Source organism: Cynara cardunculus (assembly GCF_001531365.2).
Source record: "Cynara cardunculus var. scolymus isolate 2C chromosome LG 10, CcrdV1, whole genome shotgun sequence".
NCBI classification, from domain to species: Eukaryota; Viridiplantae; Streptophyta; class Magnoliopsida; order Asterales; family Asteraceae; genus Cynara; species Cynara cardunculus.
In genome coordinates, this window is record NC_037537.1 from 4,333,399 (window position 1) to 4,359,673 (window position 26,275).

Below are 26,275 nucleotides of genomic sequence, written 5' to 3' on the forward strand. Positions count from 1 at the left end.
AACCCGTTGTCGTCTCCAGATTAGCAACTGGACCTTGTCCCAACTTCAAGTTCAATTAACATTGAAAAGGGTTTTTTGTGGAAAAGTATTAACTTGCTTTCTAGCTATAACAACCATGGAAAATTAAGATTTACAGAGACAACCCATTCTTTCTTCTCTTTGCTTTTCTTCTGTTCGACTGAGACTCTTATACTAGAAGAGGTGTATACGAACAACCCATGAAGAAACACAAAATTCCACCTCAAAGCCCCATCTCATTTTTGACAAAATAGCTACTTTTTGACCAAAATCGAACCTATATGGTGCCATTGAAAATCCATAAAAGGAAAAGGCTATAATATGAAAGTATAACCAGATGGTGCCATTGAAAACCCAGAAAGAGAAAGGCTATAAGATGAAAAGTATAACTATATAATTAAGGAGATGTTAGAGAAAGTGAAGATGAATGCTTGGTAGAAGCCCAAAATTATGTTTAAGGGTGGCGTGAAATAATGGTGGGTGCAGTATAACGATTTAGGACTAACGAAAGCAAGGAAGGAAGGGGGAACATGTGGTCGAAGATGTATGATGGTAAGTGGCGTTTAATACGTTTATTTTTTAAAAAGAAATGAAAGAAAAATGTTAATGACCAAAAAAAACCCAATTTAACGAAGTTAGAGGAAGGACTTAACATCACAAAAGCGTAACCAAACCGACCATCATCGTAATTAATTCGCTTGGAGAATCTAATCCAACACTTTCATATAACTAGAGGGACTAAATCTGTAATTTAGTCTCCCTTCAGTAAAGAATATTTTTTTATGGTATATCTGGAAAAGAAACTTGAGTTCCAAGTGAAATAAGGGAAAGCCAAGTCGTTCTCTCGATTTATTTGTTGATATTTTATTTTATTTTTTATTATTTTATTCCAATTAATAATATCTTATTCTGGTAAAGCATCTCCTCCGGTTCGGATTTTGATTTAAGGTTATATACCTAAAAATCTCAAGTGGACTCACATCTTCCTTCTTCCTGCTGGATACAGCAATCCAATCATTGATTGATTCCCTCACATTCTTCTCATTAAGAAATCTCAGCACAAACTTTGTCAACCAAATCCCGTTTCAAATTACTATTTTGCTGAGAAGATCACCGCAACTGTCAGCATGGGTTGTTCTGGATCAACGAGTGCCAACGGGGACGGTATAGACTCCAATTTTCAGGATTTTATTGGGTTTTTTCTGTTGATTTTCTCAAACATGTTTTTTGTTTCTGTGGATATGATCGGTAATCGTGATATGGGTTTTACGTTATCCATTCCAATCGGTTTTGTAGCGTATCATGACGTGATTTTACTTGATGTTAAAAGGGAATGGTTTAATTTGATGTGATTGGTATTTGGGTGTTTTCCTTGGTGTTTATGTGTCTAACGAATGTGCTAAGTTTAGCTGCTGATCTACACGATTATTGTTTGGGATATTGGCTTGATTTAAGAGGGTTTCCATGAATTTCTTGTTAATCCTGTTGGTTTCTTGAAAAATTTAAAGCAAATGGTAATATTGCCAATGAAGATTCTGTCAAAGATACCAATATTGATGATGTTTTGGGTGTTTTAAGTTCAGTCTATTTTATGTAATGCTATGTAATGTAGAAGAGAAGGATGGGGAATGATTAATGAATATATCATATCATAAAGACTACTTTTGGCAAACTAGCTAATAAGCTAGTTGTTGATTAATAAGCTAGCTATTAGTTGAGAAGGTAGCCGATAAATTTATCATGTTTGGTCAAAGACCTTCCGGCCTAGTGGTAAAGACTTGGGCATGGCATGGTCATGAACCCAAGTTCGAGCCCTGGGAGGGGAGTGTTGGCGACATTTAAGTGGGGCCATGTTTAGCCTCCAAAATTGCCGGGGATTAGTCGGGCGTTGGCCCGGACACCTCTACAAATTTTTTTTTATCATGTTTGATAAGCTAGATGATGATGGAAAATAACCTAAAAAGACATGTTCAAAAATTAATTGGAATTTTATCAGGGACATAATTGGAAAAAGAAGCCACTGGAGAAACGCCATTTAGCGATTCAAAAAGATAGTTTATGGCCTACCAAATAGGACTTCTTCAATAAGCCAAAAAAGAAAGCTTATGGTAGCAGAAGATGGCCAAAGTACACAGTACTACTGAAATTTGGCATTAAACTATCACAAGCTTCATACTGTAAGGCACAAGGTACAGCTGACTGTTTTCAGTGACCATCCATAAACTCTATAATATATGTCTGAATTAGACATTTGGGTCTTCTGCACAATGTCATTGGGTTTAAACATGTTGTTAATATTAACCCAAAATCATGTTGATTCTACTCCAATTTCTGACAGGAGTCTATGCTGACTTTTCTAATTTAGGATTGATATGAACTATGTGTTCTTTTTGATGTATATAATCCTTATATACGACAAATATATGGACTGTGTTGGGGATTGACAAAATGTCAAGGGACCCATTGGTCAGGCGTTGAAAGATTCCAAATTAAGGGGTTCGTTTCAATAATTCTGACATGAATCTATGATTGAAGACTGACTAGAGATAGAAACTGCCAAGGAAAGCATCAATAACGTTAAGGAAATCCCGGAACTAGCCAAGGAGAATAAATAGTGGGAAATAGTCAATAACCAAGAGAAGCAAAGGAGCCCTACGAAGGTTAAATTGCAGCACCTGTAGATATAAGTGGGACAGGTGTAAACACTTGAATGCTTCACCGAACTCCAACTGCACATCCATAACTGAAACAAAGGGAGATAGTGGCAGCTGTAGGCGGGATGAAGAACCTCTGCTATAAATACCTGAGCATGCTACCAGTGTAAGGAATGAAGCATTGCACACCTCAAGTACATAGTAGGTTAACCAGAGTTACAATCCACCCTTTTAACTTTTTCCAATCCCACTTTTAGTTTTACAACTTTGCTTTTCCTAGGATTAAATCTAAAGGTTGGAGCTAAGTCCAAGCACTTGAAGTACTTAGATGTGCTTACTTTACACTCATGGCTGGATTCTTAAATAGGATTTTTGGAAGCCAGAATCCTTCACTTTGTAAGTACAGCCATGTGTTTTATAGCTGTATCTTATTATCAAAATAAAAGCACAAAAAGTAATTTGTGAGCAGTCGTGTTTGAAGTCCTTAGTTGCATATGTCCAAGGATCTGAAAACCAACTAGTTTGATAACTTATCTATGTTTGGGAAGGATCGACACCAGCGATTCATTTTAACCAAACTTTGGTGCAAAATTCAACCATAGGTGGCACCTGGATCCATATATTGATATGATCCCCTACCAACAACATGATGAATCTCCAAGACGTCTGTTTGACCTATCAATTTGGGGACAATATGATATCAAGAACTTAAGTGTGGTATTAAGATTTTCCAGAGCATTTTTTAAATGTAACTCATAAACTTAACATCCTTGTTACATGCAACGGAAATTGGGGGACCATAAAACCTAACAATGACATTAAAGAATGGCGAATAACTTTGCCAATGGGGAAGCATCACAACTTAACTACAAGGGATGAACGACTGATAAATCATTAACCGTGTATGTTCTTGGAAACCCTGAAAATTGCCATCCTTAATGTTCTTAGAAATCGTACCAAAGTTGTTGCATGCAGGGTGTTCACCATAACTTTCCAAATCTTATTACAACTTCTGCTTTCATGGTGTGGAGGATGGTAACAACCCTACATAAGTTGTCAGTAACCTTATTCTCTACCCTTTACAGTGTTTGAGTACGAAAAGTGTACTCTTGAATGTATTCAACCAATTTGGCATGCCTATGGCTTAACATTTTCTGGGAATTAAGGTATTGAAAGGGTTGACGATAGGAGCACAATATGAATTTCATAGGCACTAGATAATGATGCCAATACCTAAGGACTTGCACTATAGCATTAAATTCTTGATCATAGGTAAGGGTACTTACCATCCTGATTCTAGTTTTCTATAATAACAGCCAATGTGTGTCGTTATAGAGTAAGAACACCCCTTGGGATGTGGGGATGCCTACTCTAGACACATCACTTGGAATGCTTTGGTGACCGTTGACAAGTAATCCTATGTGGCGGATTTGGTAAGTATGAGAGTGCAAGAAGGTTGGCCTTTGTCTCTCTTTCTCTCTCTTGAGCTCTAAAAAGGCCTTAGCAAATGTCTTTGACCATATCAATTATCAATGATAAGGACAATGATGGTGTTAAACCCTCTGATGGACCTTCTGTAAAAGGTTGCAACCCCATGGAACTTCATGCTTCATGGAGGTTAAAAAGTTTTGGGACATTTTCTAATGGATCTAACTTCTTTTAGGTCCACTAAGAAATGATCGTTTGAAACCATAAATCCAAAGAATATGACCACCTTCGGGTATCACTTCTTCATGTTTGCATAAAGTTTCTCATGGCATAAGACTTCTAATACTTGACGTAGGTGTACCTCCCAAATCTTACTATAGATGAGAATGTCATTTAAGTAAACTACTACAAAATGGCCAATAGATGGCCTAAATACCAGATTCATAGACCTCATTAAGGTTTTGGGTGCATTGCTTAGGCCAAACGACATGTCTTACTCATAAAGGTTGTTTTCCACTCGCACCTCTCTTGGTGCAAATTTGATGATGTCCACTGCTTAGGTCAGTTTTTGAAAAATGAGCCTCAATCATCATATACAACATGTTTTCAAGCCGAGGTATAGGAAACATATACTTGATAGTAATTTTGTTAATAGCCTTGCTATCAAACACATTCTTAGACACCCATCTTGGTTAGGGTCGAATAAAGCTGTGACTACACAAGTACCCGTTTGGTTGTTTTTTCATTAAGTCTTGTGTGGATAATGCCATATGTGTGGATTAATTTGTTTGTATAGATTGAGAAGGTTTTTGTTTGGAAGGGTTTTTCCATAGATGGAAGGAGCGTATTTTTTTAGTTTAGAGAGGCAGGTTTGGAAAAAACATGTATTTCTACATAAAGCTCCCCCTATAAGCTTGCCGAATAAGTTGTAAGTCCCATTAAGCTCATTAAGTTGCTAACAAACATGGCCTAAGGGGCCATTTACCATACGCTTACTCGGGTAAGCGCTTACCTGTAAAATTCAACACTATCACTTACTTACCTAGTAAGATTTTAGTCCACCAAAATGACATCGTATGCAACAAGTTACCCGGTAAGCGCTAACCGTGGTAAGAGTCGTTGCCATCACTTATCGGGTAAGACTCTGTCCTTGCCTGTGCTCTTACCTGGTATGATTCTTGGTCCTTGTCATAACCAGTAAGGTAATGTCACTTGGTAAGCGTTTGGTACATGGACCCTAAGACCCTTCCAAATAAAGCCTTTAGACTACAACTCCTCTATTTTGTGTCACATCTCTAAGTAGTTTGTTGGGCTCATCCTATAATGTGATCAATTAGGTAATGAGGAGTGAGGACACAGGTACTGGATTGATGGCATGTTGCATGTTCTAAAGGGGTGGTAGGTTAGAGAACTTTTTGTTAGGATCTCATTAACACTTCATAGTATTCCCTCGCGCTCATAAAAGTTGCAGCAAAAAATCGTCTATTTTCCCATTGATGTCATTACAAATTATTAGTGGTTCACAAGATTCCTTATTTTGTCATTATTGAAACACAAGTTGCACATTTGACTAATAGTCAAACTATAAAGACTGTGTGATGAGTCATATGTTGGGAATTTCATAGGAAAAGGGAGTGTATCTTGAATTTTTCTAAATAAACCAAGTTCATATCAATTTTAAGATGAAAAAGTACTCTTAAAGTGGCTACTAACATTCAGTGTGTTATATTTTTATGGGATTAAGAGAATATATTTAAAGAAATTCTCATGTCCACCATCTGGAATTTGTTTCATATGGCAATCGGATGGGTTCTACCTAACGACTCACATTTCTCTATCCTCACATATCTAAGGCTGTATCTCTGTTTACATCCTAATCATTCAAGTTCTTTACTACCTTTACATGATGTTTCCTAGTTTATGATCCCTTATTTATACTATAACTTCTTTTCACTGGTAAAGATAAAGACTACTATTGAATATAAGCAGAAGCATCTTCTGCAATACTCCTTTTTTCCTGTCCAATTGAGGGCAACACCCCCTTCCCCGGGCGGTCCTGGGAATATATTAGAAGTTTGGTATGATCACTTAATTGCGGCTGTTAAATATGTTAAGAGTTTGTTATTATTTTTTGTTTGATAGTTATCATAGTCAGCATAATTAGTTAGGCTTTTTCGTCTTAGCTGTGCATATATAGTCCTTTTCTCTATTCAATACATCATACAGAAAATTCCCCAATCTTTCTTCTCTCTCTCTCTATATATTTCTTTTATCATCATTATATCATGGTATCAGAGTAAGTCAATCCAATCTAATTTTTTCTCTCGTTTTCCTTAGTGATTCAATTTTCAATTTCAGTTTCCTCTATTCTAGATCTATTCTCGTTTCCTTCTTCTTTGTCAATTTCAATATGACTGATAAACAGGCAGATAATACGAATAAGAGCCTGAATGCCTCTGCATATTCAAATCCTTTGTTTTTGAGTCAAAATGATAATCCTGGAACAGTGTTAGTTACGAACATTTTTTATGGCAAGAGTTTTGGAGCTTGGAAGCGTGCGTTGTCTCTAGCGCTTTCTGTCAAGAACGAATTAGGTTTTGTGACTTGCAGAACGAAGAAACCTGCAGAAGACGATCCTACTTATGATGATTGAGAGAGAGATGCAATTCCATCATTATTACATGGATTCTCAATGCGATGTCTAAAGAAATCTCTGAAGGATTGATCTATTATACAACTGCAAATGCAATTTGGAAACAATTGCATCATATGTTCGAGCAGTCAAGTCTGGTTGTAGTTTTTCAATTACAGAAAGAATTGAATCAAATAGCTCAAGGAACTGATTCAATTACCGCATATTATTCCAGATTTAAACGAATTTGGGATGAATTTGCAACAGTTGATGATTTACCTGATTGCACATGCACTACAGGAGAAGCTTGGATAAAGCGCATGGAAAGGCAACAATTAGTGTGATTTCTTTTTGGATTGAATGATAGTTACATACAAGTTAGAGGTAATATTCTCCATGAAAAACCTACTCCTACTATGGTGATGCTTATGCTACGTTGATTCAAGAGGAACAACAGAGAGTGCACTGCTCGTGTGAAATTGAATACTAGAGGAGTAAAGGTGTTCATGAATGCTGAAATGAAAAGAAATCTTGTTTGTAACTATTGTAAGAAGAACGGACATGTTAAGGCAGAGTGTTGCAAACTGATCTGTTCTCCAGAGAATTTCAAGTTCAATAATCCAAGAAGATCTTCTTCTGTCAATGCTGTTGAAGGAAATGCTGAAATTACTAGTCATGATTACCGACAGATCATGAATTTTATCAACAACTGCAAGATTAAAGAATATGCCATGTCAAATTCTGGACATAATATATTTCAAGCAGTTCATGTGATTCTGTTAAAGGAGAAAGAAGGAAGTGGTTTTGCTGCATGTGCAGGTAAAATTTTGAGTACTCCTATTTCTAGTTTCTGGATTATTGATTCTGGTGCGTCTGATCATATGTGTGGTCATAAATCTGTGTTTTCCACTCTCACAAAACTTCCTAAATCTCACAAAATTTCCTACCTAATGGTAACACGTTGTTTGTTGAGTCAATTGGAAACATTACTCTATCCAATTCATTAACTCTCAATAATGTGTTATACGTTCCTTTTTTTCATTATAATCTTCTCTCTGTAGCCAAATTGTGTTCTACATATAAATCTTCTGTTTATTTTTTTGATACACATTGTTACATGCAAGACCCTCTCACCAAGAAGCCCTTGGTACTTGGTAAAATGGTTGAAATCTCTACTTGTTGAACTCCAATCAAGTCAAGATTTGTGATTCTGATAGTCTTTCTGCATCTAGTACTGTTATGCTAGATAAATGTAACAAGATTATTTCCTTGTGGCATTACGTTTTGGTCATCTTCCTTTGTACAAGCTAAAACAAATAAATCTTGCTCCGAATGCTTGTAGTAAAGATTTGTGTCATTCATGTGTTGTATGTCACAAAGCTAGACAACACAAGTTACCTTTTCCTATTAGTCAATCCAGATCTAATTCTATATAGGCTTCATGTTGTTGTTTGGAGTATATTTTATACTCCTACATACGCTGGACACAAATATTTTGTTACTATGGTTGATGATTATAGTAGGTCAACTTGGATCCATTTGTTGAAACACAAGAGTGCAACCTTTCATATCATAAAGTCATTCTTTAAGTTTGTACAAACTCAGTTTCATAAAACAATTAAAGTGATTCAGACTGATAATGCCAAAGAGTTGGGTAATAGCATTGAAGGATAAATTTTCTTCTCTTCCAAAGGTATCATTTATCAGTTAGCTTGCCCATACATACCTCAACAAAATGGAAGAGTTGAAAGAAAACACAAACATCTTTTTGAAACAGCCAAAGCCTTGATGATCCAATCTGGACTACCCCTAAATTTTTGGAGGGATAGTATTTTGACTGCAACCTGTCTTATAAACAAAATGCCTTCAAGAGTGTTAAATCATCCTACTTCTTTTGAACTCCTATTCAAAACCAAGCCACAATATGATCATTTACGATCTTTTGGATGTTTGTGTTTTGTTTTCACAAATCATGTAGATAGACATAAATTGCAGTCTAGAGCTGTGGATATCCTTTTGATATGAAAGCATACAAAGTTATGCATCTTGAAACCAAGAAAATATCATACTCACGAAATGTTGAATTTTGTTAAACTGAATTTCTGTTTACCAAATCTATTTCTTCACCAAATACAAATGATTTACCCTTGCCTATGCCAACTATTAATCTTGTTTCTTTTGATCCTGTTGAACGCATAAATTTTGATTCAACCCATTCTCCTCCAATATCATCTACTATACCTTTGCAATCGGCATCTCAGTCACCAAATCATCCAATCACAGAATCTGAGCTTGTGCATACTGAACAAGAATCTCGAAATCTTGATCATGTTGCGGTTCCTACTCTTGCATTACGCAGATCTTCTAAAATCCCTAAACAACCTTCTTATTTTGATGATTTTGTTTGCAATCATATTTCTTCAGATGCTTCAATGCCTTATCTTGAAATATGTCCTCATACCATGACTAATCTATGTGTTTCGTCTCAGAATCAATATCCAATTGCTTTAAATAGTTTTAGTCAATCTTTTGTTGCAAATATAATTTCTGTTGTGGATCCCAAGTCATATGAGGAAGCTGTTTCTAATCCTTTTTGGCAAGAAGCCATGGCAAAAGAATTTGCAGCCTTAGAAGCAAATGGAACTTGGAAACTTGTTCCTTTATCTGCAGGAAATCGTGCTATAGGATGTAAATGGGTTTATAAAACCTAGTTAATCAAGATGGGACAATTGAACGACATAAAGCACGGTTGGTGGTACAATGCTTCACTCAAAAATAGAATGAAGATTGTTATGAAACATTCTCTCCGGTTGTCAAATTTACTACTATCAGATGCATTGTAGCACTTGTTGTCAAACAACATTGGCCCATTCATCAGTTAGACATTAACAATGCTTTCTTACATGGAGATTTGCATGAAGAAGTTTACATGAGAAGGCCCAAAGGTATGGTTTGCACAAATGATAACTATGTTTGCAAACTTATGAAGTCTTTATATGGTTTGAAGCTGGCTTCACGACAGTGGTACTCAAAGTTATCTCAAGCGTTAAAAGCAAAAGGATTTCATCATTCTCAGAATGATTACTCTTTGTTTCTCGAAAAGACAAAAGAGTCGTTCACCATAGTGGCCGTATATGTTGATGATGTCATAGTGACCGGAGACGGTACTTCTGAAATAGAAGAGTTGAAGAAGTTTTTGCATGAAACTTTTCAAATCAAAGACTTGGGTCATCTTAATTACTTTTTGGGTTTGGAGTTCCTGCGAAGTGATCAAGGAATTTTTCCAACTTAGAAGAAATATCTTACTGAGTTGCTTGATGAGTATGGCATCACAACTTCTGAAGATCTGACAACTCTGTTTAGAAGATCCGAGCAAATATAGACAGTTGGTGGGGAAACTCAATTTTTTGGTTCATACCCGGTCTGATTTGGCGTTTGGTGTTCAGTTCCTTAGTCAGTTTAATCAAAATCCCTCGAAAGCTCATTGGGATGCTGCTTTACACGTTCTGAAGTATTTGAAGTGTTCGGTTTTTTTGGGTTGTTTTTCAATGACAAGCCTGATTTTTCACTTTCTGCCTGTTGTGATTTGGATTGGGCATCTTGTCCTTTTTCCAGGAGATGAGTAAGTGGTTACTTTGTTTTTTTTTTGGGAGTCCTATATCATGGAAGTCAAAGAAACAAGTAATAGTTTCATCATCTTCAGCTGAGGCTGAATTTAGATCTATGAGAAGGATTACCACTGAGCTTACATGGCTGAGCAGACTTTTGGCAGATTTAAGAGTTGAGAACATTACCCCAATTGCTCCGAAGTGTGATAATCTAGCAAGCATACATATAGCAAATGATCCAATTTTTCACGAAAGGACAAAACACATTGAACTGGATTGCTATTATGTAAGAGAACAACTACAAGCAGGAGTAATTGCTGTGGAGTTTACGCCAACAAAGTCACAACTTGCAGATGTGTTTACTAAACCATTGCCTGGGCCCAAAAACATTCTGATGTTATTTGCAAGCTTGAAGGGGTGTTAGAGTTTGTTATTATTTTCTGTTGATAGTTATCCTAGTCAGCATAATTAGTTAGGCTTTTTTGTCTTAGCTGTGTATATGTAGTCCTTTTCTCTATTCAATACATCATACAGAAAATTCCCCAATCTTTCTTCTCTCTCTCTATTTCTTTTACTCTCATTATATCAAAATAGGCACCTTTTTATGACAACAAAGGGTGGTGAATAAAAAGAACAAGCTGATGTTTTCTCTTTACATGCACTAGTTAGAAAAAAAATGCTTTACTCGGCATCTTTGAATAACTTTTTGACATTACCAGCTTGTGTTAAGGTGTAACTGGTAAGATGAGGAATAATCATCACTGTTCATACCTCTGGTTGTGTCGTAGGTTTATGCGATCTGCTTTCGATTGTCTTCATATTTTAATTTGTGTTCATTTTGAATTTCTTTCATCAATATATGTTGTTGCAGAACCTATTAAGAAAATAACCAAACCGAAGCCATGGAAGCATTCGGAACCAGTAACTGGGGAGCAGCTTAAGCAGATGCGTGAAGAATTCTGGGATACTGCTCCACATTATGGTGGCCGAAAAGGTGATCTTTGTGTTGAAAATGTTATCCATTGCCTATGTGCATCTTCAGTAATTATCTTTTACAAAAAATATACAACATGGCTGTCAAATATGATAGAACTTGTGGTTGGAAGCATTGTTGAACTATTATTACATGATATATTACACATGGGGTGCTCTGTGTTTGTAGCTTCCCAAATGTCTTAAAAGGCCTCTAATTTCTTTTCAACATTTACTAGACATAGGGGTGAGCAAATTTTCTTCTTTGTCCTGCTTACTCCACAACTTCATAGGAAATAAGGCTGATCTGTCTTTTCAGAAACCAGGACTTGTAACACCGACCCACCAATATCCCATCAAAGAGTTACACTTAAAATCACAGGCTATTTTCCATGCTTAAAAATTGTTGTGGGCTTGTGGGTTCTTAATGTGTGCATCAAAAGATTGATATTAAGCATGCTTGATATGGAGGGCATAAGTAGATTATAGAAGTATACTTAGATCTTGTTCTACACCACACTGCAATTCTTGCAAGTTTTCACTGGGAATGAATCTCATTGGATCCATATTTGAAGGTTTTACTATCCCTAGAAGACAAGAACGAACTGAACTTTTCTAATGTTTGGAGGTTTCAAATCATATGCTGCCTTTGTTCGTCCCTCTCCTTTTTTTCTAGTTTCTTTCTTTAACCCAAGTTGCATATAACTAAAACTGTGTAGCATGTAAATCTGGTGTGCATTTCTAGTAAGTAGTAACCGAACGAGCCCAAGATATCCCACCCGGATGTAGGGTTGGGGGTAAGATGTGAACTCTACCCTAAAGAGTAGAGTGGCTGTTTCCGTGATGACCCCCATCTAGTGAAAGTGTGTGAAAGGGAGAAATAAGATTTGAAAAGCAATACAAATAGAATGAGAGCAAGGTGGATATTCAGAAACTAGATATGAGTAAGCAGCAACAATATAAATACAAGTATAGGAAAAACAAAACTAACAAGTGGAAACAACACACCCCTAGTCTAAGGAACAATTTAATAGAAGGAACCCTATCCCTACCCTCTACCTCTCTAGCTCCCTTCTCGATCTCCACCCCTAGTCGTAGCTAGTTCATCTCTAATATCATAGATGAAGCCATATCTACATAGATTAAATTTAGTTGTATGCAATCTTTGTTTGGATCTTAGTTATTCATATATGGTCAAGCCATCATTGTACAGATTCATAGCCATGTTTGGCAACTATAAGCTAGCTTATTTTTTGCGTTCATTGCAAATGCCCCCTTTTTGTAAGCCATAATCTAGCCTATAAGCTAGCATTTAAAAACGCTACTTGCAATATGGTTTTAATAAGCTCCGGGGGCCTTTTTCCAATTATGCCCATAGCCCATAATATTTTTCCAATTGATTCTTTAGGTCATTTTACATTATCATCTAGCACGACTAGTTTTATGACATGTCATTGTTTATCGTCACTAAATGGACATGTTGTAAAGGAAAGTTGCATCATAAAAGAATTTATGTAGGACATCTGTGATCACTCTATCTACTCGACTTGGTATATAAATGGATTAAATTCCAGTTATTTTTATTTTTCCGTGTAAAACATTGGCAGAAACTACCTTCTCTTTGGTACTGTAAAGTCGCTGCATTTCTAGCAACTTGTGATATAACGGGTGTGTGATTGACAGAAATCTGGGATGCACTTCGAGCTGCTGCTGATGCTGATTTATCCCTTGCCCAAACAATAGTTGACAGTGCTGGCATTATTGTTCAAAAGGCTGATTTGACCATTTGTTACGATGAAAGAGGTATTATGCCTTTATTTACCTTTCAAATTTCCTCAATCCTTTTGTATTTCGAATACCAAAACCAAACCAGTTCAGTATATCCCACATAGAGGTAGGATGTACACAGATATCCCAAATGATATTTCCAGTGCTTACCCATTTTTTGCTTTTTGCAGGTGCAAAGTATGAGCTACCAAAGTACGTTTTGAGTGAGCCAACAAATTTGGTTCGAGGAAGTTGAGAACGAAGACGCGGACAATGTTTAATTTCTAGTTTCAAGACCTGAAATCATGTATAGTTTTTAGTCTTAAATCATAATCCATTTCCAAAATGTTTTGTGACGAAAACGCGCTGATGCGAGTTGACCAACAGCTTCTACATGATGTGGATATTTTGAGTAGAAATTGTGGCATGTAAAACACTTGTTTTCCATGGATATATATGTCCTCTTTTGTGCCATTTCTACCAATAAATCATGAATAATGTTGCCAGATTGTAAATTGACAAAATGTATCAAAATACAATTGTCATCTTGGTTCCTATTTAGTGTAACAACTCTCAGACCAATGTAATCGAAGTTTCAAAATTTCCTATTTTTTAATCCATTTTGATGGATATATATTGATTTTATAACATTTGATGACATGAATATCAAATTTACCGTCACTTTATAATATAATCCTTTCTTAAAGAGATATATACGTCATCAAATGTTACAAGATTATGAATACAAAATAGAAAATTTTAAAATTTGTTAAATCGCTTATTATTTATTACATTAAATAAGAACTAAACAAAACTTTATTGTATTTTGATGCAATTTATTTGTTGTAGATTGCTTTTCTTTGCCATTAAAGAAAAATGGTACTATAGTCCTTGAATAGTCAAAGAGGGGGGGGGGGGGGGTTGTTTATATCAAATTGCTAACTTTCTTGCCTCTAATCATTTGTACCAAAATCATATCTTACAAACCATTATTTACAAATATGTGTAAGATGGCAATGGAAATCAATCAGCAAGTGTTGAAAATTCGTCTTCGGTTTCATCCTCGGAAGAGTCATCAGTTGGAGAATCTGATTCTATATTGTTTGAGATCCCTGATTCGAACATCTGCCGCCTTTGAACAGCAGCCTCAACTCTTTGATGAAAATTTTCGTCTGTGCACGAGAGCATGTACCTAAGCTTAAAATTTACACGATTCTCCACAAGAATCTTGTGCCGAGGTATGATTCGCTCTTCGAGAGAATAGCTAAAGAAGCTGTAAACAATCACTTAGCATCATCAGTGTCAAGGGTATTCATGTAATTTTGAAGTAAAAAAGCAACTCATTTGACTGTCAAAGCCAAAGTGTCTCTCCAAATTTTGACAAAGTGTCTCTCCAAATTATTAGTAAACCAAACCAAACAAACCCAGTGAATCCCGCACATAATAACGTTTGGGAAGGGTTAAATGTAGGCAGACCTTACCTCTACCATGAGGGGTAGCGAGACTTTTTCTGTAAATACCCTTGGCTTGAAAAGATTTTAGAAAGCATGATTTTCCAAGAAGCATTTATAAACCACTAAAGGGTCGTCAGCTTAGCGGTACCCGGGTTACATGGTATAGCCCAACCTCCCAGGAGGTCAGGAACCTCACCAAATGGTGAATGTACGTGAATATTTGCCGTATATAAATATTATATACTTCAAAAACTTTAGTAAATCAAACATTATAACAATCAAAACAAACTATGATACCACTTTTTATGCAAGCAAGGGCACAATATTGGAAAATAAAGTATACCGTGGAAACTCTATGAGATCGTTTAGAGGGCGGACCATGGTTCTTCTCAAATACCGATACTTTGGGCGAAGAATGTCAATATTGTAGCGAAGGAGCATGGGAAAATCAGCAATCATTTCACCCAATGTTTTAAGGTCTATGCCAAGTGAGAGGAAGTATTTGACATTAGGTTCCAATTTCTTTGATATGCTGCACCCCAAGAGCTCTGGCCCCAATCCTATCACCTTTCCAATGTCCGTCTGGGAAACTCCAGCTTTTGTCAACAAAAAAATTACCTGCAAAAATTTAACCAAATAATGTCCATAAACCAAAAGCCTGGCTAACGGTGACCATAGTTAAAGCTCGTTTGTTTATTCAAAATTTTCCGAGTCCAACATCCACTTCTTTTTCACATCTTAAATAAAAGGGAAACCATAATGCATAAAAAACAAAGGGTTTTGATATATACCACGGGTCGTATTTTCTTGTAGAGACTGTAAGTTAGAAGTGAAGGAAACTTGACAAGCATACTAGCAATTCCTTTTTGTTGAACACCTATGTCACGAAAGAATTGCACCTTCAAGTAGAAAGGTTACAACGTTAATATAAGTTATATGTTCCTTTCATATCTATAAAAGGGAAGCCTCTAAATAAGTTACATTTGAACCAGAAAGTCAACTTTTGACTCTGTTAAGCCAAGGTTGATCAATTAAAAACCAGAATACCACAAGGATAAAAGACAATACCTTTTGAACTATATTGCTCTCCAAATCAAAACAGAAGACCATAGGTTTAACGGTAAGAATTCTCCTCATACCATCTCGAGAGATCCCAAGATAATAAAGGTACTTAACGAGAGGCTTCCATCTTTCTTCAATGCTACATCCCATCAATTGTGGTCTAAATGCTAACAATCTCCCCACATCTTCGTTACCAAGGCCAAACTCCTTCAAATATGCAACCTGAAAATCCAAAATGCATCAGAAATACAGAATTGCTTTAAAAGTCAAAGTGTACGCTTTGCAAGAACAAAGAGAGTCGTAGGCAAATGGTTTTTTGTAAATGTATACTCAGAGAATAGAATCCAATCTTTGGCTACCTTTTGGTTCATTTCCTCAAAAGAATAGAATCCAAGCACTTTGGGGAAGTCAAAAACCATCGTCCCAAAATCTTTCTCGTTCATACCCATATCAAAGTAAAAATTTGTGCGATTCTTAAGTTCCTCCATGCTAAAAGACAACAACTCAGGACACCTGCTAACTACATAACCCATCCACTCCCTTCTAACTCCGTTTTTCTCCAAGTACCAAACAATCTCATCCAACTCTTCGGTGTTGCGCTCCAATATATTCTTTCCAGCTCTAAGTAATGCAACTCCAATAAATCTCCCATTCACATGAATTGACTTGAGCCATTCAGCGGTACTCCGAATTGACTCAATATTTCCTCTTGAACTGCAAATTAGCTTCCCAATTTGGGGATATGACAACCCATTGTGTTTCAGCCACCTAGAAGAATACAAATCCCACAAGGCATAAGTTTTTCGACTCTAAAATTTGGCACCAGATTGACCTATCTTTACATGATCATAGGATTGTTTTAACGAAAGAAAATTCAAAAGTAATTCAAGCAACATCAAAAAGGGTCATTTTTAATTCAAATTATTGAAAATTCAATCAAGTACTTTTGTTTCTATAACACCCAAGTACCAATACAAACATAACTCAATCCAAGAACCTTATAAAACAACGCCTCTGTGCCAATAATGCATATCTAATTGATACAAAATGCATCACTTACTACATCAAAATTAAGAACATCCATGTGAGTGAATGAGCATTCTAACTATCTTCCTTCTACTTGTTATATGCAAAATGGCAATTCTAACCATAGATTTCTGTTGAAATATAACCATAAAAAAAGTGTAATCACTGTTATATTTTACCTTATTAGAGGGACGACATTGGAGCTTTCTAAGCAAGCTTTGGCACGAACATTGAAGGAAGAATTAGCAAATTCAGGCAACTGTTTGATTGATGCAGCTTGAATCATAACATAATCAATAAACTCAGGGAACAATTTTGAAGCCAAATTCGTAGAATAAGTGATCCCAAATTTCCCTTTCCTCATAGCTTCCTTAAAAATCTCCAATGTCACTTCCCTCCTGATCTCAACGGCCCTCATAATCACCTCAAAATCATAATCATCATTTTCTCCATTAAAGATTGCTGGCAATGATGAGTTTACATCGACGTCGGCCGGAGATTGAACGTAGATTGAGCCTGGAAACTGAGGCGTCCTTTTTCTAGCCATCGATAGCTCCAAAAGCTTCGATATCTCATCGTATTCATAACCATTTTGATTTTCTCCTTTCGGAGAAGCTTTATCTATTAAGAAGAGGAGTGAGGTGGATTTTGCGTTATGTGTTCGGAGAATTTTATCTGAAGTTTCTTGAGAATGGTGAAGAGACGATGCGGATATGGGTGGCTGGTGGCGGCGGATGAAGACGACGGTGGTGGAAACGGGAAACCGGAGGGTGGGGAGGTGGTGGGCAAAATTTTGTTGGCAAGACATCATTGTGGATAAGAGAGGTGATAACTCATCTCGTGAGATATTAAAGTTTAAAGCTATTTTTAAGTCGATGGATACTGGAATGCGACCAAAAAGAGAAAGAAAAGTGAATTTGGGTTAAAAATGTAATTGGTCAAAATTTCATGGGTTAAAAATGAAAAAGGCAAAACCCCATCTTGCTGTCAAAAACCCCTGCCTCTCTACTCTCTCTGTTACTTCCGTTTTCTTCTGCCATCTTCCAAAAACTTCTGGTTATTCCATCGGCTTCAGCTTCAGCGTCAACTTTAGCATCTTGATTCCTTGTGGTAAGATTTTCTGTTTTTTTCAAGCTTCAATACGCTTTTTTGCCGTTCAATTTGATAGAAAACTTTGAAACCCTAATCCCAATTAACAAGAACAAGAGAAATGTTCTATTAATTGCTCACTTTTTTCGCCTACATCACTCTCAGTGATAGATAGGTGAGCGCCAAAAACTTGATTTTGAGGTCCTAACTTATGACGGTTTGGGTTTTGTGGTCAAAGTGCATTAGTAGCAGTTGGATTGACGATGATATAGATGAATATCGATTTAGATAATTTAGGCATATGCTATGTCAATGCATTTGATATGTTTTAATTCCAATGTGAATTTTTGTTTTTAGACTATGTCTTGCTTATAGACCTTCCATCTATTTATTAGTTCTGTTTTTATCAATTTTAGACGGGTACCAATGAGGTAATATAGGAAGAGATCATGAGAATTTATGTTAGGCTAGGGGATTTGAGCGGCATATATCCTAAACCTCTTCCTAGACCCGGCAACATCTTCGTGATGTGTCTTGCTCTTGTTTTATATATATATATATATATATATATATATATATATATATATATATATAAGTGAAGTTCTTGCAAAGACTGACGTGCTTGCTTGTTGGTCAATGGCAAATTGGAAATGATGTGTTCTTATCGCCAATGAGTACGAATTATAAGTATTAGGTAATATACATTCAACTGCCACATGACATCTACTTATCTGAGGTTGAACAAAGTTCTCAAAATAGGGTTTGCTCAAAAGAGTTACAAAGTGGCTGCTGAACTTGCTGCTCAAGGCATTCTTCATGCACTGGATATAGTTGCAAAATTTCAGGTACTTTCTTCGTTAAAACGCAATGCTATCAGTGAAAATGCAACCTGTTGAGGCATTTGAGTAGTCTGTTCATAGACCCTTCTTTTTTATACCTTAGCTCCGAGCTAGAGAGCATGTACTTCAAGAGACCTCAACATAATTTGGCTTAAACCACAGTAGGATATAAGTAGGTGAGAGTCTCGTGAATGGTAGTGGGTGCTCTTTCTACCAATTACCAACCATGTCTTAGGTTTTATTTTGTCTTTGATAATACTAGGCATGAAGTGGTTTTTGACGAACCAATCAGGCTCCCTAAGTACATCTCTAGCTCTTCGAGGGTGATTCTGCCTACTTTACTCAATATGGATATAGAATGAGAATAATGATGATAAAACTCATTGAAATCCACCATGCACTCTAGAACACTCGAGAGAACATAAAGAGAGAGAATGCTCGAGATGAGTACTTCTACCACTTGCGAAGTCTTTACTCTTTACAAGTCTTTGTTGGATGATTTGCAAACAGTCGGCACTCTATTCTTCAGTCTCCACCTCCCTAAGAAGATGGTGAGTATCAACCTTAATTATCAAGGCATGCACAATGGCACATTCTGCAAAGCAATGAACCAATGAGGCAATGACACAATTTTTAAATTTGGTAGAGCAAATCTAAAACGTTGGGACTCTTAGTTTTATTATACAGTGGGTCTGTAAATCCTTTTAACCCACCAATACAATTTCCATATAGCAGAAAAATGATATGGAAAAGAACAAGACCTTATAGGCATAGCTAAGTATTCGATGTTTATACTTCCACGTGGGTAAGTTTGCAATGTCTATTACTCTCACAAATTAAGTTTTAGCATATTCCTCTGCTTGTTGATCAACAATTGTGCTTGCATCTTTTATCTCAAGTTTTCTTAATGCGTATCTTCAATTTGCGAGCAAGTGAGCTATGATGGATCATGGATGCGTCTCCGTTACTTAATCTAAGTTTTATTTCTTACGTTTTCGTTTCAACAGTAAACAACTAATTTACACTGTTTTGCTATTTATGCCATGGTCACTTCTGTTTTTCCACTGTTTTTCATTTGCATGTCACGGGTTGGTTGGAAACACTGGTTTATTAACTTAATCAGTCTTTTGGAATTAAAGTACCAGCTAAATATTTTTTAATTTATTAAGTCAGTCTAAAATAGATTTCTACTTTCCAGTTTCTTTTGTTTTTCGTAGAAAAACATACATAAGATAATTTTGTTAGCATCTCCAACAAATTCTCTATAATGGAAAATCAAAAGTCAAAAATCTCCAAAAGAAATTTTCATTCATCTCCAACAGCTTCTCCATTTTGGAGACTAAATAATAATTATATTGTTAAAATATTCAATACAATTCTTAATTATTATTTCTCTACCTAAACATTTAATTTCAAGGATTCTCATTGGCAGGAAGAATAAAAAATCATTTCTCTTATCTAAGCAATCATTTTTGGTGGTTTCTCCAAATTTGGAGAATTTCATCCTCTCTCCCCTACTTTCTCCACTTTGTTACAAATGGAGTTTCAAATACAAACCATTTTGTATAAATGCCTACAAACCAAATCTCGGCTCATGATTTTGTTGATTTTGAAATTGAAAGGCGGTTATTAAATCAGTTAAAGATGAGATTGAGAGTAAATATAGGAACTGATTTAACCTACACCGTTGATCATCTATATAGATGGTTGAGATTGGCTTGTAGGATTTGTAACAATTACATGGTTTGTATTTTAAACTTCTTCTACGCATATATATATATATATATATATATATATATATATATGTATGCTTACCTGATATAAGTAACCTCACCAGAATGTTTTGGCTGTTGACAACTTCTTTCTTCATTTCCCAACTTGTAAATTTTTCCTATCACACTCAGTTACTCGGGAGACTACTGTAGAAGTAAGGAGGGGAAGAATATTGATTTAAAAAAAAAGGGGAAGCACAGAATTAAGGACATATGGGTAGAGTTAAAATACACACAGCCCCTTTTTTCCTTCCCTATCCTTCATGAAAAGACACTCACCCTAAGTCCCCTGAATCAACAAATCAAACACTCTCACCTAATCCACTGGACTGGTGCTTCTCCCACCTCCGTCACCACCAGTGCTCTCTCCTACCCCCTTTCCTTCGTCTAAAGGTTTCTTCCAAACTCAAAGTCTGAGTTGATTTTTTTATATCTGAAAGCTTTCTTCTGCAGTAGCTGCTCAAACTCAAAGTTAATGCTTTTAACATTCTGCCAAAACCCTAAAAACTTCCCTTCTGATTTCATCTTGATTTCTATTGATCTCTTCCCAACTAACTTCGCCAGCCCTTTTGATTTTTTTTGGTTTTTTATGGACAAAGTAAATTTTTTACGTTTTAGAATAGTCTGTACAGAATTTGGACCATAAAATGATTCTTTTGTTGGTGCCATTTGTTGTTGCCATTTGTTGTTGCTGCTGCTTATGCTTGTTGTATTTGAAAAATGGTGGGCATTGATGCTGTTTGTGATTTATTTGGCAATTCCTCTGTTGATGCTGTTTGTAATTTAAATACCTTCATTCATTATAATATACAGTTGATATTGGTAATACTTTACCACCTTGCCATTTTCTCTGTCTTGTTTGTTCTTAGGATGTTTTGTTGATGCTTATGTTAAAATTAAACAAGTCTTTGCACGTTCAACAGAAATATATTGAATCCCAGGCTTGTGTATGAAACAGGTCTTAAGCTATAGCATATGGACTTGATTGAATCAATCCATGATATCCCTGTGCAAAATCCATCAATTGAAGATTTCTCTGCTGCCGACCTAAAGTGGATCAAGTTTGGCACTCCGGAACATCATGATGATGTGGCCCTAATTCCTTATGCTAGAGTTGATGAGTTTATTGTTGGAGAGTGTTCTAATGTAGAATGTCCAACCCGTTTCCACATTGAGAGAGGAAGGAAACGTTCCAAAGGCAGCTTGTTGGAGTTCAAGAGTGATGAATATTTGGAATACAGGCTGTAAGTTCTCAAGAGTTTTCAAAATTTAATTTTTAAGCTTCCCTGGTCTGCTATATTCAATCACACTTCTATAGTGTTCAACAGCTTATCAGTCAAGTTTCTCTTGAATGTCTCTACATAATTTGTCTCGATATGAACTTTAGTCTTCTAAATGATTTTATAGAAACATGGATCTTAATATTGTACTCCTTTTCCCAGGGGTAGGGGACAGGAGGAGGTTGCTGATGCTGCTACAAAGATATATATTTTGAATCTTAATGTAATTTGATGATGCATTGTTCTTTTATTTATTTATGGCTTCCTTAGCTTCTTTAAGTTTGGTTGGCTACAGTACCTATATATATATATATGTTCTATGAAGGGTAGCTACAATTACCTCGAAATATAACATGGATTAGGTAATATCGTCACTAATTGTGTATGATTAAGCTTCACAAAGAATTCAAAGACATGACATTCTCTCCAAACCTTGAGCTTAAATTCTGTTATCTTGCCTTATCTTACTCTTGGAGCTCTTTAACTTATGCCATATGATTTATTCTTATGCTACATCTTACTAATTATGAAAACTTCAAACCAATCAGTGATTGGATTTTGTTTTAAGCATTACATATGTTGAAAAGAGGATCTGCAATTCAATTTGTTTGTGGTTGACAAATACCTGAACTTAAAAAGAGCACCTTCAGTTTTGAAGGATAAGTTGAATGATTCAATCAATGTACATTTGGTTTTTCCATGTAAACACTTAAAAGGTTCCAATGCTGTTTCTGTTTCTCTTTGCTTCTTTTAAAGGTACTGGTGCTCGTTTGGTCCTGAAAATTATGGGGAAGGTGGAGTCATATTGCCAAGCCGAAGATATCGACTCAACACTCGAAATCGTGCAGCTAGACCTCAGTCCATGCGAGGTTGCACATGTCATTTTGTAGTAAAACGTTTGTATGCCCGCCCATCTCTTGCACTTGTAGTATACAATGACCGGCGTCATGTGAATAAGTCTGGATTTATCTGCCATGGTCCCCTTGACCGGGATGCAATTGGCCCTGGAGCCAAGAAGATTCCATATGTAGGCAATGAGATCCAACAGCAGACAATGTCAATGATTTATCTTGGTATTCCTGAGGAGAATGTTTTAGAGAAGCACATAGAAGGGATTCAGCGTTACTGTGGTTCAGATGTGAAAGTGAACTCTCTTGCTTCCCAGTATGTTCATAAACTTGGGATGATTATCAAACGTTCTACCCATGAACTGGATTTAGATGACCAAGCAAGTGTCCGAATATGGGCTGATCGTAATAAAAAATCCATTTTCTATTATCAGGATTCTTCCGAAACAGAACCTTTTATTCTTGGTATCCAAACTGAATGGCAGTTACAGCAGATGCTTCGTTTTGGACATCGCAGCCTTATAGCAGCTGACTCAACATTTGGAATCAAGAGATTAAAGGTACGTACTAGTAGCCTATGAATGTTTCTTTGGCTTCTAAAAACCTATATTTTTTTTCTTATTTTGTTTTCTGATGGCAGTATCCTTTGTGCACTCTTCTTGTGTTTGATTCGAGACAACATGCACTCCCTGTAGCATGGATTATCACTCCAAGTGTTGCCAAACCTGATATATCTAAATGGATGAAAGCTTTACTAGCTCGTGTTCGTGCTGTTGACCCTGCATGGAAGGTCAATGGGTTTCTTATTGATGATGCAGCAGCAGAGACTGATCCTATAAGGTATGTTTTTCATACTTGAAACTAATGCTTCTTTTTCTATTTTACTTATATATATATATATATATATATATATATATATATATATCTTTTATGGGAGGTGAGTGATAAAGAACAAGTGGATCTTCACTTTGTTTTCTGCATTTCTTTCCAGGGAGACATTTTCTTGTCCTATACTATTTTCTGTGTGGCGCGTTCGTCGGTCATGGCTGAGACATATTGTCAAGAACTGTAGGAACATTGAAGTTCAAAGAGAAATCTTCAAACGCCTGGGAGAAATAGTTTACAGCATTTGGGGTGGAGTAAATCCTTTTGTTGTCTTGGAGAAGTTCACCCAAGATTTTGTTGACCAAACTGATTTCATGCAATATTTCACAGCCACATGGGTGCCTAAGATTGGTATGCTGTCATTCCTTTTCCTTGTGTGTGTTGATGTGCTGGATTCCTTCTATCTTCTGTGTTTCTTTCTTATGTTGGGGCAAAATGCATCAAATTGCCTATGAAGTTTTCCTTGTTTTCCTATTCAGTGTAATTAGGAATTGTTTTTCTCAATCACTGAAACCAAGTTCCAAAATTTTCGATTTAATGCATGAAATTTTTTTTTTCATTTTAACCAGTAACCTCTGGTCTTGTAACATTTGATGATGTGGAAGTCAAGTTTATCATCCACTTCGCCATAACCCTCTTGCAAAGCATTTCGTAAATGGGTATTCTATGTAATCAAATGTTACAAGATGAACAGGTTACTGGTCAAAATAGGAAAATTTTGATCTTTGTTACATTGATTGAGAAAAAAATTATTTGTTACATCAACTAGGAACTAAACCAAACTTTATTGCATTTTGATGCATTTTGTCCTATTTGGTATTCTAGTTGAGTTGTTATCTTATTCATCAATGATTGCTGAATCCAGAAATGTGGTTAACAACAATGAAAACGCTCCCACTTGCAAGTCAGGAAGCGTCTGGTGCAATTGAAGCCTATCATGTGAAGTTAAAGGTGAAACTTTTTGATGATTCACATCTTGGTGCACTCCGGAGAGTTGATTGGTTGGTGCACAAGTTAACGACCGAATTGCACTCTAGCTACTGGCTAGATCGTTATGCAGATGAAAGCGATTCCTTCCAAACTGTGAAGGAGGAATACATTAATTCTACATCATGGCACCGTGCATTGCAAATTCCCGACATGGATGTTACTTTAGACAACGACAACAACCTCTTTGCAAAGATAGTGAGCCAAAATGATAGAAACCGTATGCATCTGGTGTGGAATCCCGGGTCCGAGTTTGCTTTTTGTGATTGTGAATGGTCATTGCGAGGGAATCTCTGCAAGCATGTAATCAAAGTCAACATGATATGTGAGAATCTTCGAGGGTATCAAAGTTCAATGTCATTTCAGTCATATCAGGAGATACTTATGAGCATGTTCAAGAAACCACCAGATGATTCACTTGAACTTGATCTGTCAATAGCTTGGTCGCACCAAATTCACGATCAAATTCAGAAACTTGTTGAATTGAACAGGTCAACAGATATTGGCACTGTGGTCAATAATCTTCCATTGAAGTGGGGTGACAAGAAAAACAGAACTGCATTAGGCAGGCCGGCAACCATGGGGCCTTCTCTGGCGCGGACCTCCCCTTCGAAGAACATTAATGTTCGTAAGAAGAGTCGTAAGAGGAAAAGATTGTCACGCTTGAGGTAAGAGATTCTTTAATGTCCGCTATCTCAATAGTTTTGTTGTCTTTGTCTTCCAATCCCATATTACACAAATTTTTTACTAGTTAGCAAGAACAATGTTTGAGCCCAATGTTGTTCGTTATGGGTTTAAAGTTGAAGTACAATAGAATTACCAGAAGTTGTAGATAACATTATCCCGGTTAGCTGCCTTAAACCACAAGCATACGCCTTTTTAAGCCGTATAAATTTTTTGTATCTGATTACACTTACTTCTAATTGTAAGGATCTGCGCCCTTTCTTCAGTTAGAATCATGTAGTAATTGATTTTCTACTTTATTGTGCACCATCTGTTTGGTAACTGTATCATTGTGATGTGGACTAATATGCATATGCTTTTAAATCTAAGGTGCTAGAGACCTAGTTGCATATCAAATATAGATGCTTTTAAGAGCCTTCCTAGCTGTAAATCTTCCAGACCTTGTGTACAATGTGGCATTAGGGCTATGTCTCTTAAACTAGCTGATACGCTAGCTGTTAGCTGAATAGTTAGATATTGACTAATGAATTGGTTGTTAGCTGATAAACTACTAGTCATGTTTGGTAGAAACTAGTTGATAAGCTTGATAAGTAATAAGTTAGATGACAACTTATGTCTATAATCGACTGCTACTGCATGCATTTCCTTTTTTCTATTTGACTTTGTATATAAAATATAAACTTTGTAATTCAATTCCTCCTCCCTTGCGATGGAATAACCAAATCCGTGTATGGTGGAATTCAACTACATTCCATATGTAAACCAAATGCCAGAAAGGAATTTGGTCAATGAAATTGAGAATTCGAATTCCTTGGGAATCCTGTGAACTAAATGTCCCCTTAGTAGCAGAGCAGAGGGAGGGACTTGTTATGAATGTGTTATATGGGTTAGAGTGCAGCAGGAAGCTGCATTCATCTTATTTGCTTACAGTCACAGGTGACGAGTAAACAATTACGTAAATACCCTTTAAGTTGTAGTTGTTTGGATGTTCAAGCTAATGCATAGTCACATTTATAATATTGTACACAACCTTGCACATATTACTCTATTCTTGGTGTTAGAGATGCATAAAAGGGTACGATCCCATTTTTGAAGATCCGTTAGCAAAAAACAGAAACAAAAGATTGCCTGGTCCGAACAGGTTAGGACTCTTAGACCTAGATCAGTCCTGGTTTCAACACTAGGATCGATTAAGAGGATTGGACGTCCAAACAAGATAATATGCATCTTTTTCAGGTCTCAATACGGCATGTCATTTTTGCAATAAAAT

At 36.3% G+C, this 26,275-nt stretch overlaps 3 protein-coding genes across 10 annotated transcripts; 2 read left to right on the plus strand and 1 right to left on the minus strand.

The window, feature by feature from the left end:
* Positions 1 to 923: 923 nt before the first annotated feature.
* On the plus strand, positions 924 to 13,583 carry LOC112519332 (ubiquitin domain-containing protein 1-like). Its single transcript, XM_025127391.1, has 4 exons — positions 924 to 1,182; positions 11,212 to 11,334; positions 12,996 to 13,115; positions 13,271 to 13,583. Exons 1-4 carry the CDS (start codon positions 1,146 to 1,148, stop codon positions 13,333 to 13,335), a joined length of 345 nt encoding a protein of 114 aa, XP_024983159.1. The 5' UTR covers positions 924 to 1,145; the 3' UTR covers positions 13,336 to 13,583.
* A 431-nt stretch (positions 13,584 to 14,014) lies between these two features.
* LOC112518879 (transcription termination factor MTERF2, chloroplastic) lies at positions 14,015 to 17,431 on the minus strand. Of its 2 annotated transcripts, none has more exons than XM_025126663.1 (6): positions 16,801 to 17,431; positions 15,955 to 16,363; positions 15,602 to 15,817; positions 15,325 to 15,432; positions 14,877 to 15,151; positions 14,015 to 14,352 (listed from the first exon to the last, which is right to left on the minus strand). In XM_025126663.1, the coding sequence occupies exons 1-6, from the start codon at positions 17,427 to 17,429 to the stop codon at positions 14,103 to 14,105; spliced, it is 1,887 nt and encodes a 628-aa protein (XP_024982431.1). In that variant the 5' UTR covers positions 17,430 to 17,431; the 3' UTR covers positions 14,015 to 14,102. The 2 variants fall into 2 exon arrangements, with proteins under 2 accessions (XP_024982431.1, XP_024982432.1); XM_025126664.1 differs by having other exon boundaries at positions 14,313 to 14,365.
* Positions 17,432 to 17,653: 222 nt separating this feature from the next.
* Positions 17,654 to 25,456, plus strand: LOC112520450. Of its 7 annotated transcripts, none has more exons than XM_025128847.1 (7): positions 17,654 to 17,731; positions 21,280 to 21,565; positions 22,358 to 23,009; positions 23,090 to 23,289; positions 23,441 to 23,685; positions 24,200 to 24,285; positions 24,372 to 24,484. In XM_025128847.1, the coding sequence occupies exons 2-7, from the start codon at positions 21,297 to 21,299 to the stop codon at positions 24,396 to 24,398; spliced, it is 1,479 nt and encodes a 492-aa protein (XP_024984615.1). In that variant the 5' UTR covers positions 17,654 to 17,731; positions 21,280 to 21,296; the 3' UTR covers positions 24,399 to 24,484. The 7 variants fall into 7 exon arrangements, with proteins under 7 accessions (XP_024984615.1, XP_024984609.1, XP_024984611.1 ...); XM_025128843.1 differs by adding an exon at positions 18,458 to 18,555 and having other exon boundaries at positions 17,673 to 17,731; positions 24,200 to 25,456; XM_025128844.1 differs by adding an exon at positions 18,470 to 18,555 and having other exon boundaries at positions 17,681 to 17,731; positions 24,200 to 25,456.
* Positions 25,457 to 26,275: the final 819 nt, after the last annotated feature.